Source organism: Microtus pennsylvanicus, chromosome 15, assembly GCF_037038515.1.
Source record: "Microtus pennsylvanicus isolate mMicPen1 chromosome 15, mMicPen1.hap1, whole genome shotgun sequence".
In the NCBI taxonomy this organism is placed as follows: domain Eukaryota; kingdom Metazoa; phylum Chordata; class Mammalia; order Rodentia; family Cricetidae; genus Microtus; species Microtus pennsylvanicus.
Window position 1 is genome coordinate 65215348 of NC_134593.1, and position 15166 is coordinate 65230513.

At 37.2% G+C, this 15166-nt stretch overlaps 1 protein-coding gene across 5 annotated transcripts in view; it reads left to right on the plus strand.

Annotated features, from left to right (window-relative positions):
• The window catches only part of Gpc5 (glypican 5), a 1110053-nt gene that overhangs the window by 200597 nt on the left and 894290 nt on the right, over positions 1–15166 (plus strand). For all 5 annotated transcript variants that reach the window (XR_012907933.1, XM_075949575.1, XM_075949572.1 and 2 more), the window contains exon 3: positions 12435–13129. Coding sequence is in view for 4 of the 5 variants with exons in the window: in XM_075949575.1 (XP_075805690.1) it covers positions 12435–13129 (695 nt within the window). In the remaining variant the exon portion in view is untranslated. The remainder of the gene's footprint in view (positions 1–12434; positions 13130–15166) is intronic.

The window sequence follows — 15166 nt, forward strand, 5'->3', positions numbered from 1 at the left end:
TAAGGAATTTTTCAATAACCATGACATGACCGGGAGGAAGATATAAGAGACTATGATGCACACTAATAAAATGCTTTTGGGAAAAATACCAGCAGACTTTTCTAACACTAAGAAGCACATATAAATTAATGACAATTCTTCAAATAGTAGATATGAGTGATAATGCATATGAGTATCTAAAATAAGTATGGTAATTGTTGACAAAGATTTCTGTTCTGTCCAGTCCCACAGCCATTCAGTCCCAAAGAAATATACAGAGGCTTATGTTAATTATAAACTGGTTGGCCTATTAGATGAGACTTTCTTATTAATAATTCTTACATCTTACATTAACCCATAATTCTTGTCTGTGTTAGGCATGTGTCTTTCTCAGTGAGGCATTCTCATCTTGCTTGCTCTGTGGCTGAGTGACAACTACAGACTGAGCCTTGCCTCTTCCCAGAATTCTCCTATTCTTGTGGCCTCGCCTATACTTCCTGCCTAGCTACTGGCCAATCAGCATTTATTAAACCAGTACAACTGACAAATCTTTTCAGAGTACATGACCATTGTCTCAGAGGAGTGACTAAGGAAATTAAACAGTGTAATTAGAAGACAGTAGGAGTGTGTAGGAAGAAACTATCCTTTTGTGCATCTGTTGAATGTTAGTGTAAAAAGAAAGATGAGTTTTATGTAGCAGGAAGGCCTATGTCAATCTAGTTCACATCAGTTTAGACTGTCATGTGTTATACAATGCCATCTTTCCTAGCATCCATCTGTCCTTTCAGGTATGTTTTGACAATCCCACAATGCACTTGAAATTCTCTTGATTGTCTCAGGTTTATCAGGATTAGATATGGTCCTAGAGTGAACCTGCACTTGAATACTAAGAAAAAATAGAATTTTAGTACTGGGGTGAGGAAAAGTTGGCTGAATGAAAAGTAGGAACACTTAAGGAAGTTAAAAAGGGCATTTACTGATGACAAGATAATTGCTGGAAACCAAACTTAAAGAATGATACCTATGTGAAAATAAGGCTTCCTCCAAAGTGTGGAGGCTCTGAAGGAGGGTAGGTGGGCAATGAGAAAGACAGTCCAAATTGTTGCATTAGACTTCGAAAGTAATTAGATCTCAAGTAAAGATGCAAGTCTCAGGGAAAAGTCTCAAAGTGTGATGCAATGAAGCGACACATGACCATGGCAACTCTTACAAAGGAAAACATTTGGTTGGTGTTAGCTTAATGTTTTAGAGCTTTAGTACAGTATTGTCATGAGAAGCATGGCAGCATGCAGGCAGACATGGTGCTAGAGAAGGAGCTGAGAGTTCTTACATCTTGACTCACCAGCAACAGGAAATGATCTGAGACTGGGTGTGGCTTGAGCATATATAAGGCCTCAAAGCCTACCCCCACAGTGACATACTTCTTCCAATGAAGTCATGTTTACTCCAACAAAGCCATACCTCCTAATAATGCCATTCCATTTGGGGGTCATTTTCTTTCAAACCACCACATAGAGTTTTAAAAATCCAATTTCATTTGACATTATCCCCTTGAAACAAGAAATACTATTCATTTTGATGACTATACACCTTCTGGACCGCAAACATATTTTTCACTACTGATGTGATAAAATGCAAAAGATACATAAAGCATATCTGTTATCTGCATGTCAAACATAATGAATATCTTAATAAAGACCAGTTTTGCAATTAAGATAAACTTGAAAATTGAAATAAAAGATGCATTTTCCTGTGAGAATGACTTTTTCATGCTTATAAATGTGAACTGTGTCAGACAAGTGTGCATAACCTGAGTACCAACATTTTTCAAATATCAGTACACGACAGATTTTATCATGAATAATGGAACAATTTATAATGCAAAAGCAATGGATTTTAATTAACAGAGTAAAGAAATCCCATTCTTAGAATTTCATATTGACAACTTACCTTGGACAAACATCTAACACCCTTGTTTTGATATAATAAAAGATAGTGTTAACAACAGTCCTAAATAATGCTAAATATCTGTGTGATGTTGAATTTCTTTTTCATATTTGTTAAGCAAAACTACCTACTGTTAGAGACTGTGTCAACTGTCTCTCATTAAGCCAGATATTACAGGAATTTGCAATGATGTGAAATAATGACAGTTTTCTCACTAAAGTTTTCTTTTTTTATGCACATGTAGACATTTTCCTTTATAAAATCAATAATCTATTTGGTAGCATTTGAATTTGCCATGTCCCCCTCCCCAGGCTCATTTGAACCTTTATAAGGTCTGAACTAGTTGTTACAAGTAGGTCTCAAAAAGCTGGCCTTTGATAGCTACCACCTGCTCTTTGCTTTCCATTCCATGGTAGTGTTAAAAGTCTCTGACCCAAGCTTCTGCCATTATAAACTCTACCACATTCTCTCCACCTCCTCCCTTAAGTTGATTAGTCATTCATTATGCTGATAGAGATTTAAAAAAAAAAACTTCTAAAGCAATTTTACTTTTTGTTTCCTTTTTAGATTGAATAAATATTTAAGTCACATGTATACACACACACACTGGTTAGTTTTTACTCTCAACTTGGCACAACATAGATCCCCCTGGAAAGAGTCTCTGTGAAGAATTATTTAGATTAGATTAGCTTCTGGGTATGTCTGTGGAACATTGTTTCAATTGTTAGGCAACGCAGCTTAGAGTAGGCACATCCATTTCTCTCTGTTCTTGTCTGTGGATGGGGTAAGACTAGCTTCTTAAATCCATGCTTTAATTTCCAAACAGACATAAAAGACCACACTGTTGGATGAATGTATGTAAGCTTGAGAGAGAAAAGAAAAAAATATAAAGAATAAAATTAATTTCCAAACAAACAAACAAAAACACAATATTCAAAACAATATTAAAAAAATCAAAAATATTCGAAACTCTGAAAAAACAATCCAGCAACCCAAAACCAAATGACAACAACACCAAAAGCTGCTTTCTTTCATAAAGTTGCTTTTGGTCAGGGCATTTACCATAACAATAGAAATGAAACCGGAACTATATGCATATTTATATGACTACATATGTACATATAAATACATCTTACTGGGACAAAAGGACTTCAGGCTTCTTAATAAGCTCTGAAAAAGAGTTCTGAGATAAAGAGAAAATGCAGAAATATTGAGTTATATTTGTAGATGAAAAAGGCAGCAATTGGTAGTGTCATTTGATATTATAAATGGTGTCTGTCTTAGTTACTTTTCTCGTGCTGTGATAGCATGACCAAGGCAACTTACTGAAGAGAGACTCTATTGGAGACATGTTGTATCAAACAGTTGAGTCCATTATCATTCTGGTGGAGAGCATGGCACCAGGCAGACAGGCCAAGAGCCAGAGCAATCGCTGACAGCTTGTATCTTGATCTACAAGCATGAGGCAAAGAGGGCAATATGTTGGGAATAGTGTGAGTCAGTGAGACCTCAAAGTCTGCCTGCAGTGCAATTACCTTTTGCAATAACACCACACTTCTTAATTAATCTTCTGCCCAAAGTCTACTAACTATACATTAAGTATTCAAATATATAAGCGTATGGTAGTCATTCTCATTCAAACCATAACCATTTCTCAGTATGTAAAGGATCTGTGTGAAGCCTGGTGATCTAAGGAGGATTTCCAGAACCTATGTAAAGGTGAAAGGAGAGAGCCAGCTATTCCAAGTTGCTCTTTGATTTCCACACACATGATGTGGCATGTCTCCCACACACATTATGCACTAACAGCCTCACAATATAAAACACAATATTTTTTAAAGTGGTGCTATATTTTAAAGAAGATGATATATTTCCAAGACTACTGCTTTTAAATGTTGGCTAAGGAAAGAAATAAATGTTTCATGATTACAGAATGTAGTAAGATCATTGGCTTTGAATTTAAAGGCTAGAGGAAATAGGGGAATCTGAGTTTTCAAGAAGTATATATTTCATTTGGTAAGAAAGACTTCCAGAAATCTCTTGAACCAGTTCCATGGCTGAACACATTACTGGATTCTCTTTCCATTTACTTATCTTGCTATCAGTCTTGGCAACTTGCACACCTAAGAAATGTCAAATGTTTGGATTTCTCATGAGTTTCCAGCAGGATTACATCTTTTAGCTTATTCAATTGATTTCCGTTTTGATCCCATCTCTACTACTCAGCCATCAATTTATCCATGGAAGAGATGTAGGAATATTGACCCTTCTCAGAAAAACAAAATCTTTGACTATGGCTTCCCATTCAACGTCTGCTTTTGTTCTATGATTCCACAGCAAGCATTTGCTGAAAGCATCTGTACATGACCTCAGTTCATGCTCTGTTGTAGAACATTATTTTAAGATATGTTATTCTTGTTTATGCAGTGGAACATGTGTTTAATGATGCAAAGCTGTGTTGCATTCTTTTAGGTTGCATTTGTTTAACTCTGTGAAGCTGTGTTACTTTGCCTGTCTACAACACTTGATGATCTAATAAAGATCTGATGGTCAATAGCAAGGCAGGAGAGTGGATAGGGAGTGCCAGCATGGAGAGAGTAAAAAGAAGAAGAAATCTGAAAGGAAGAAATCAGAAATCAAGGAGCAAAAATAGGAGGAGGTCATCAGGGACCAGCCACCCAACTACACAGCAAGCCATGGAAAGATATATAAAAGAAGAAAGATATATAAAATAGAGAAAGATAAGAATCTAGAGGCAATAGGTGAATGGGATAATTTAAGAAAAACTGGCTAGAAATAAGCCAAGCTAAAGCTGGGCACTCATAAGAAAGAATAAGACTCCACGAAAATTTATTTGGAACTGGGTGACAAGCCCCTCAAAGAGCAAAGGGTCAAAGAGTTAAAGAAACAAAACAAAGCATAAGACAACCAACAACACCGCTCTCTTTCTTGGTTTCATTCTTCTGGGGAAGCTCTTACAAGAGCCATCCCCTTGTCAGCTCAGTGGCCAGCAGTTGGCTTTCCTCATCTCAGTTGACCTTGTGGCATTTGAGATGAGATATGGAAGAAAACTTTCCTGCCCTTCACTCCAGGGATACTCTCCTCTCTCTATTTTTTTTTGTTTCTTTTTTTGTTTGTTTTATAGTTTTGTTTTTTACTTTATTGACTTCTGTTCTCTTTCTACTTTCTAGTAATTCATATTTTTATTAATCTCCTTTTTGTCTATTTTTTAATTCATCTAGTACCATGACTTTGCTCTCTCTACTACCCAAATTTGTATTAACAGCTTTGACATCTCAATTCAAGCTTTCATTGTTTTCCTTCAATATACACCAATAAACATTTCCATTTCTGGCTGGCATTTCAATTAATCTTGAATTTCTAACTTTAACATGATATACCATAGTCTGGCCTATAAATAGTACCAATGTGAACCCAACTGCTCAGGCCTAGGTTCCAGAATATGTTTTCTTTTATCTCTTTTTCTTTTCTTTTCTTTTTTTGAGGGGGCTTACAAATTCATTCATTCATTTATTTATTTTTATATTTATTTATTTATTTTATTAAAAATTTCCGCCTCCTCCCCACCTCCCATTTCCCTCCCCCTTTCCCCATCCCCCTCCCTCTCCAGTCCAAAGAGCAGTTAGTGTTCCCTGCCCTGTGGGAAGTCCAAGGTCCTCCCCCCTCTATCCAGGTCTAGGAAGGTGAGCATCCAAACAGACTAGGCTCCCATAAAGCCAGTACATGCAGTAGGATCAAAACCCAGTGCCATTGTCCTTGCCTTCTCAGGCAGCCCTCCTTGTCCGCCATGTTCAGAGAGTCCGGTTTGATCCCATGCTTTTTCAGTCCCAGTCCAGCTGGCCTTGGTGAGCTCCAATTAGATCAGCCCCACTGCCTCAGTGGGTGGGCACACCCCTCGCGGTTCTGCTTCACAGAGAAATCTCTCGGCCTGTAGGCTGAATATTGATGCCTTATTGTTACAAAAGAACTTTGAGTGACTGTCCAGCCAGCCAGATAACTCTATCACTTTTAGAGTTTTGGAAGTTGTTTATAATTCACTTCCCAGTTATTTAGGTAGTATTATATCCTTCTGGGTACTATGATGGAACTGAAGACTAGATACTTATAATTTTAGTTTTCCTTAGTTTTGATAAATGATAAATTAAATATAAAACTTCAGATTCACAAAGATAGGATGGATGATAGTATTTTCTTTCATTGTGCCAAATACAAAGTAGACTAAATATTATAGTTGTAATTATTTCTTGATACCTGTTTTGTTATACACAATTTTACAATGTTAAAGTTAAAACCTTCTGTTTTAATTAGACAAAAAATGGGAGATGATGTTAGATGCCATTCCGAATGGTATGACTATGTCTTATTAACATTGGTTAATGTTATTGTGATTTGGCCAATAACCAGGCAGAATAGAGTCAGGCAGGCAATCAAAGCAAAGATAAAGGAAAAAAGAAGGCAGACTTAGGGAGATGCCAAGAGACAGCAGAGAAGCAAGATATGAGATAACAAGATACAAGTCTCATGGTAAAATATAGAATAATAGAAAATTAATAAGTTTGTAAGAGCTAGTTAATAACAAGCCTGAGCTAACAGGCAAGACAGTTATCAAGTATATAAGTTTCTGTGTAATTACCCGAGCCTGGGAAGCCAGGAGAGAAACTTCTGTTTACAAACGTGTGAAGTGATTGTGTATACACACAGATACACACACAAACACACACAGAAAGAGAGAGGGAGAGAGAGAGAGAGGTGTGGGGTGTTCATTTGGCTCTGATTTTAACTATTATATAAATGCTCTATTAAGTATGCTTTTTAAAACTAGAATCTCCATTAACTTGCAGGCCATAAATGAATGCAGAACTGTGCGGGAAGTAAGGGTAATACACTGTAATGACCAAATTTAAAAAAAGGGAAATAAAGGAAGAAAAGTTGAGAAAGAATTTTTGCATGCTGTGCTTGTCTTAGTAGCATAGATTAATGACCAATATGCTAATTCATAGTGATGCAGATTAATATCCCAGTCACTGTTTATTTATACAGATGACTAATTTCTGAAGAATTATATTACAAATCATAATGCAGAACATTTAAATGTCATTAAATCAATATTCCAGACAACAGTTATTACACATTCTACTTTCCTGAAAAACTTCAAGAAATATGAGAATGAAAGAACAGATTCATCATAAACATTTCCAAGCTGGGAAAATAAGTATTTGCTATGGTTTTATGTGAGTTTGTGTCATAAGCCACATGTTGGGATGTCATCTGTCACTGTCCAGCATCGAAGAGTTCATGCATTCCAGGGTAGGGGCGTGTGGGTTAGAAATGTTAGGCAGGATAGACAGAGATCAGAGATACAAAAGAAATACTGAGACATAGGATAGTGCTGGGAGGGCAGCTCACTGAACGCTGAATACTGAATCCACCTGTGTTTATTTTCCACCTGTTTATATACTTCCCTCAAAAAGGAGATGGGAGAGGCAAGAAACTACATTCACATGATATAAGGAGTAGACTAACTATCCTGCAGGCAGCCACTCCCTGGAACCTCCTGCTAATCTTTGAAGGAGCAGGAATAGCAAGGAGAAACAGATCCACCTCTCCTCTACACCCAAAATACTAATTAAACACATCCTAGGTCAGGATCTATTGTTTGTAGCCACACCTGGTGTCAACAACTTTGAAAGAGCAAAAATAAGCTCAGACTCTAACCTTCAGTCAAGGTAGAACAGGCTCCCATCTGTGGGCCTCTGCAAGTTTATATGACAACAGTGTACCTTTGGTGGTCTTCAGAAGATTAAAAGATTTATTAAATGTGGTACTTCTAAAATTATTGGAAAGCATTTTCTAAAGATTGAGATAGAGTTAAAATTTATTTTAATATATGCATGATAAAGCTATTGAGAAATTATTCTTAAATTCTATCCATCTGTTTGTCTCTCCAAAATGTAACGAATGGGGATGCATAGCATCGGGCACACAGGAGCTTGGAAGTAACTGAGTAGTCATGAAAGTTTTGTTTCAGTTACATATTCTGTGACTTGAGAACTCTGATGTGCAAAAAAAAGTGGCTCTGAAAGTCCCTCTTCGCCATAAATGTACCTGCTAAGCCTCTGCTGCTTAACCATGGCTGATGTCGTTTTATTTCTTCCCATGTCTCGTTGCTCTAGCTGGGGATAGCTGCAGTCTTACCATGGACATAGCACGTCATAGTTTGTTGTTTAACATCTTTATAGACTTAAAAAAGTAAAATGTAATAAGACCGAGAAATTGCCTCTTCATGTCCTGCTGGAGAGGTTGTTAAAACTATTGTTTCATGATTGTTACTGATGGAGTCAATTTATCATTGAAATAATAACAGCACCATGGAGATAATATTTCTCCTGCTGCCAAAAGCCACTTGCATACGAGTCTTTATTGACTTTTCAGTTTGTTAAATTTAATTTTTTTTATCAATAGCACCTGACTTTATTTTTAGTTATTAACTTGAATTCAAATTCTTAATTTACATGTCAGCAATCATTTGCTTGCAGGACAAGATATCTTTGATGGGCATGGGGATTGGGAAGCCTGAAGTAAAGTCTCTATTTAAGTGTTGCCATGCGGTTATCACAGAATGCTAATGCCAATAACTGAAATAGGTGTCACGAACTCCAGACACGCAAATACATGTCTCTGTGATATTATACACAAATGGTTTTATGTCTGGATAACTGATTTTTTTCATAAATCTAGGAGGCATTATATTTTCAACCAAACTATAATTTGATTAATACCTTTGCTTCTTTCCACCACTTGACATTAATATGATTTTGGTCTCCTAGATTACATCATAATATCACTGTAAGGAGATGCCTACTGAATTACTGAACAGCAAACACAAAGAGAGGAAGGGTTTGGGGTAATTTATTCACTGAGTTGTTTTTTATTTTCACTCTTTGGGCTCCTGCCACCCAACTCTCAAATAAATTCACCGAGACTTATTGTGACTTCTAAATGTCAGAGCCTACTTGGGTTGTTTCTAGCCAGCTTTTTAAAAGATTATCCAGTCTACATTTTGCCTCTGGGTTTTTAAGTTTTCTTTATTTTATATACCGTTCTTTCCATCTTTCCTTCTTTTTTCCCCTCTCTCCCTCTTCTCTTATCCTTCCATTTATTCTCTTTGCCTGCAAGCCCCACCTTCTTCTCTCTCCTGCCTTACTATTGGCCAATCAGCACTTTATTAGACCAATCAGGTGTTTTAAATTGGCACAGTTACACAGCTTCAGAGTTAAGCAAATGCAACATAAAAGAATGAAGCACATCTTTAAGTAATAGTTCAGAAGTCTAAGCTCTTTAAGCAAATGTGGGCTAATGTTTATTTAATTTTTCATGGATGATTCCAATGGATATCACAAGTATGAAAAGATATGGCGTACATGGCATCAGTGGGGATTTCTCACATGAAATAAAATTTTGTAACGTGACATGAATCTTATCATTCACAATGAAGTCACTAGACAAATTATTCAGTACCTAACCCACCTTCTGTTCACACTGAGGCAAATTCTTTTGCAGGGCAGCAAATGCTTTGTTACATGTCAGTTACTTTTAAAGTTAAAAGTCTTGCTAATACCAATGTCAATTCTAAGTGGAAAGTGTTAAGACCAACTGATAAAAATCACGATTTTGTAAATTCAAAGTTAATACACAGAACTAATTTTATAACCTCATCTCAAGCTTACCCAACTTTAAAAAAAATGACAAAAATCATAGAAGGGGTTGGGTTTTTAAGGTGTTTTGTTTTGAGACAGGATTTCCTGTATAACTCAAAGGCCTGGGGCTTGGCATTTAGAAAAGACCAACTTCAAACTCATGATCTGCCTCTCTGAGGCCTTGTTTACTGGGCTTTTAGGTGCCAGCATATTCAGCTGAGGCTTTTTAATTTTTATATATTTTTATAGTTTAAACTGTTTGGAGACTTTGCTAAAGTCACAGAATGTGTTTATCCCAATGGCTTTAAATATTGGATGTAACACAAGCAAATCAAAATAAGTCCCTATGTTGTTGTAACAGTGTGACAAATTAATTCAAAAACAACTTCAAAATTCCATTTTTCTCAGACATTTAGAAAATAATAATCAGATCAAAGGAAACCCATTCTAACATAAAATGCAATCAGGATTGTGTGCTTTCTTGATAGATTTATTTTTTAATTGCACACTCAAATGGTAGTCAAAGTTAGTTTGTTGTCAATAGTACAGAGTTAATTTAGTAAAGAAATAATATTTGGATGCACTACACTTACCATAATGCTCTAATAAATACATTCTATTTAATGTTTTCATAAAGTAAGTTAATGTGCAAAATATATAGTTATGAATATCCACCAGTAAATTTTATACAGTCTTAAGTCACTAGCTATAAATGGATGATGTTAGAATTTGAAAAGAAACAGTTCATATATTTTTACTTCTGGCTACTAAAGACAGTCACATACCTGAGCATCCTTTAGAGTTGTCAGAAAAAGAACAGGGCATTTGTATTGCCAGGATTAACAGTGTTCAAAAGCCATTCAACTGAGAGTCTTATGGCTGGTGTCAGTTACCTGAATACACTCGTAGCTTACCTTAAAAATTATGTGTGTAAAGTATATTGAAATACATGTGAGATGGGGGTGTCTTTTTATCTAGTCTCATTTATTTTAAAAACCAATTAACGTGTAATCATTGGTGTTTATATACTAATGGAGTATATGACTGCTTGCGACTTATGTCATAATTATTTTCCACACACAAGCAACTGAATAACAAGGACCAATGCTATCAAGGAAGGGGCAAACTTAGATGCCTTTTTTCTGGTTCAGGCCCCGAGTTCAGTGTGGCTGTCGCAGTTATTCTGGGACACTTGCTGACCCTTTCTAAGAGCAGAGAGGGCATGTTATCCTTATTGGCCATTGCAGTGTCTGGCCATGTGGGAATCACCTGAGCTGCATGATACATATAGATTGCTGAACTAAGATCTCTGAAGTGGTCTTACAGCCTGCATTTGCCTTCACATAGACCAGTGATTTTGTCAGTTGTGAAACTGGGTATTAATGGTAACTCCCAACCCACTTTCATTCCCTCTGATCACTGAGTTGCTAGAATATATTTGATATATGAATATGAATAATAGAGTCTGGCCTCATTAGCAACCTAAAGCTTGTCGTCATCTGACTGGGGAAACACAGAGGGTCAGTGCCCTTTCAAAGCAGTCATCTTTGATTGCAGGGTAGACATAACCTGATATTTCACACTGAGGTCTGGAATGCAATGTCAGCCAGTCTCAGAGAAATTCAGAATACGCTTCACTGTATTCTTCTTTTCTCTAGAAGACACTACTGTGTAGTCGGGGTTCTGCTTTTGTAGTCACTCCTTGTCTATTTGCTTTTTTTTGTGATTTCCTTTTTACTTTTTCTTCATCTCTTTTATAAGATACTCAAGCAGCGATTTGCTTACTGAATTATGACCATGGCGTTTTACAACCTAATTAAAAATAACTATGAGGTTGTTGCTATGGGAGATAACTTTATTGAATGTATTTTATAATTAATTATATATCGATATAGTCAAGTGTCATTAATTAGTCTAATTATAAGATGTAATTACTAGAATAGTCGTGGCGGTTTACTGCTGTCTAATAGCCAGGGTTTGGAATCTCGTTTGAGCTCAATGATTACTCCAATCCCTTTTTTTTAGATTATTCTCCCATTCTTTGCTTATATATTAGATTTGCTTGGCTGGTTCTAGAGAATCAGCTACTTAGGAAACAAATAAAATATCCCAAAGACAGCCTTTTGAAGCAAAGACGAATAACAACAAAGTATAATGGATAAGAGGTTTCCAACTTACTGTCTTCAGGTAGCATCGCCTATGCCTCTCACTGCTTAACAAGGCATGGCAGTTTCCATAGAGCATGGTAGTTGCATATTTGACCTATGTTTAAGTTTGAAAATATTAAAAGATCTATGGACTATCAGGCTGTTTTTTGGGGATCTACCTACTTTAGATGTAAGTAATATGTAACCTACGAACTTTCATTTTGAAAATAAAAGTAGGATGGAAAAACTATGAGAATACAGTAGGCAGGAAATAAGTATTAAATGTTGTCATGTTTATAAGTATTGACTTGGATATGAAAGAAAATTAACTTCCGATCAGTAGGTTATGAATAGCTATATACTAAAATTTGTCAGACATTACGCCTCTGTATAACTATCCTTTGGTTTCTGCACTGTTTAGCTGGCTTAGATACTAGAAAATGCATTTCTAGAAAATGTATGTGTTGTGTCTATTGGCAATATCATACAGCCATTCTCCTTGGAAATCAGTTTGGCAGACTGCGCATCAGAGTTTATCTTGGGCTAATTATGATGTACTACGCTCATTTTTACATGTGGCAGAAGGACAGATGTCTTGATATGAGTACTAAGTCTTTTTTGCTTTACCTTCACTGTGTTACAGAGACCCTGGAAACCCTCATCCGGCAAGCAGAGAATTACACCAGCATCCTTTTCTGCAACACCTACAGGAACATGGCCTTGGAGGCTGCCGCGTCCATTCAGGAGTTTTTCACTGATGTAGGGCTCTATTTATTTGGTGCAGATGTTAATCCTGAAGAATTTGTAAACAGATTTTTTGACAGTCTTTTTCCTCTGGTCTACAACCATCTTATAAACCCTGGTGTGACTGACAGTTCTCCCCAATACTCTGAATGCATCCGAATGGCCCGCCAGAATGTTAGTCCGTTTGGCAATATCCCCAAAAGAGTCATGGGACAGATGGGGAGGTCCTTGTTGCCCAGCCGCACGTTTCTGCAGGCCCTTAATCTGGGCATTGAAGTCATTAACACCACGGACCATATGCACTTCTCCAAGGAATGCAGTCGAGCCCTCCTGAGGATGCAGTATTGCCCGCACTGCCAGAGCCTCATGCTCAGTAAGCCCTGTATGGGGTACTGCCTCAATGTCGTCAGGGGCTGCCTGGCCCACATGACAGAGCTCAATCCACACTGGCATGCTTACATCCGGTCCTTGGAAGAACTCTCAAATGCAATGCATGGGACCTACGACGTTGAGCACGTGCTCCTGAACTTCCACTTGCTTGTGAATGATGCTGTGTTACAGGCGCACCTCAATGGGCAGAAGCTACTGGACCAGGTGAGATGCCTCTCTGTGCCTCCCAGTTCATTTCCTTGAATGCAAAGACTAGGCAGGTTGCACCCCAAATTTTGTGACATTTCATTTTCATGTTCTTCACATTCTTATCAGCATAGTGAATCCATTCTCTAAGAAATAGTAGCAAGACGAGTGGATAGACATCCTATCTATTTACGCCAAAACTTTGAACAGCTAAAACAACACTTTACCCACTAAAGTAGACAGTTTTCAAATGGTTCGGTGATTCTGTGAGAGCTCATGTTTAAATTAGGAACAACATCGATTTGAGTTAGAATGCAAAATTAACTAGTAACGTGAAACGAGGTGAGAGTTTTAAGTCTCCGGGTCCCTAATATCCTTCTTGCTAAGAAGACAGTCCTGCAGATGTCTCCCGCAGCATTTCCGTTTTGAGAAGGCATCATTTATGCAAACTGTCTGCTGAGCACCTGTATATAAAAAGATAGGCTGCCGTCGTTCGACTGCTGCTGATAAGAGGTTTGTAGTTTCCTAGCTTTAGAATGGGAAAACACTGCTTTTGCATCCGTGAAGTTAAGGCGTGATACCGGGGTGTGCAGAAGCGTTTCTTAGGATTTCGACAAAGTGGCGGAGTGACAGCTTGTGAAAACCTCTCTTGTTTTATTTCTAGCAAAATAAGGATCTTTTGCGACAAAACCATCGAGCAAGGGACGCTAGAGTTTTCTCTCTCTCCAGCTTCCTGCGGAGCTCTTTAAACATATTCTCAGGCTCCTTCGGTAAAGCTGCTCATGTTTCATAGAGTGAAGTGGGATATGCAGTGAATGTTTCTCCTACATCACTTCTGAAATAAAACAAATACTCTCCAGTACCAAGACAATCCATCTTCCTGCAGTGACATTGATTTACTGACTTAACAAATATTCTCATCACGATGTCTGTATGTCAACTCTTCATTTCTGGTAGAAGGTGGGCATGAAAATGTTTGGGTTTAACTACTACCTTCCAGTTCTTTCCCTGTGGCCTTTGTGAACTGCTCCAGGGCCTTTAGAAAAATTAGAAATCGCGCCCTCTGGTGGCTACGACATAAGCATGTGGCATTCACTGGATTTCAACCCCGAGACTGTGGTCTGCAGAATGTCCCTATCTATATAAGGACACTTTTATTTTGCCATTTTACAATTAGTGTTCAAAATAATAGGCTTCATTATGACATTTTCTTATATCTATCATTTTGTTCCATATTCACCTTCTAATGCCTTTCCTTTTTATCTGTTCTAATCTGATATAAATAAACCTCATTTCTTGGTCTTTTCTCCTCAGTTTATGTAAATCAAATATAGCATAGACTTCTAAAAGAACTTAGCACATCAAAAAGAATTAATAGTTTTAAAATTTAAACAGGAAATATAATATCCATATTACGATGACGAGTGTGCACAGAGGGAATATATGTACTATTACCTGAGGGAATATATATGACCTGAGGTCAACTCTACAATTAGTTTTTTTTTCAGTTTTTTCTTTCTGTTTTAAATTTTTTTTTATCGATTTTATTGAGTTATACATTTTCCTCTGCTACTCTTCCTTTTCTCCCCTTCTATTTTATTATTTTTGTGTATCTGAGTGTTTGCTTGAACATATGCATGTAGTATGAGTGTGACTGATGTCCGCAGAAGTCAGAAGAGGTCCTAGTGAACCTGCCATGTGGGTCCTGAGATTAGAGCCCAGTTCTCCAAGTGCTCTTCACCTCTGAGTTATCCCTCCAGGCCTCAGAGTTTAATTTTGGTTTGTGGTATGCTAGTTAAAATCTTGGGCCAGGGATTTCTGATGTATGTAAGAGAATTGGTGCTTCAGGTCCCCTGTGCTATGCATTTTTGAGAGCCAGAGTACCTTTTTGTATCCTTAAAATCCATCACCTAGGAATTTATCTATTTTCCCTCTTTCAATGGCTGAAATAATACAGGACTTCAGTGGACACACAGGCATGATTTTAAACCCAACATTGTCTACCCGTAGCCTAGGCAAACTGTTCACAGTGCTTTATCTGAATGTGGCTTGTAT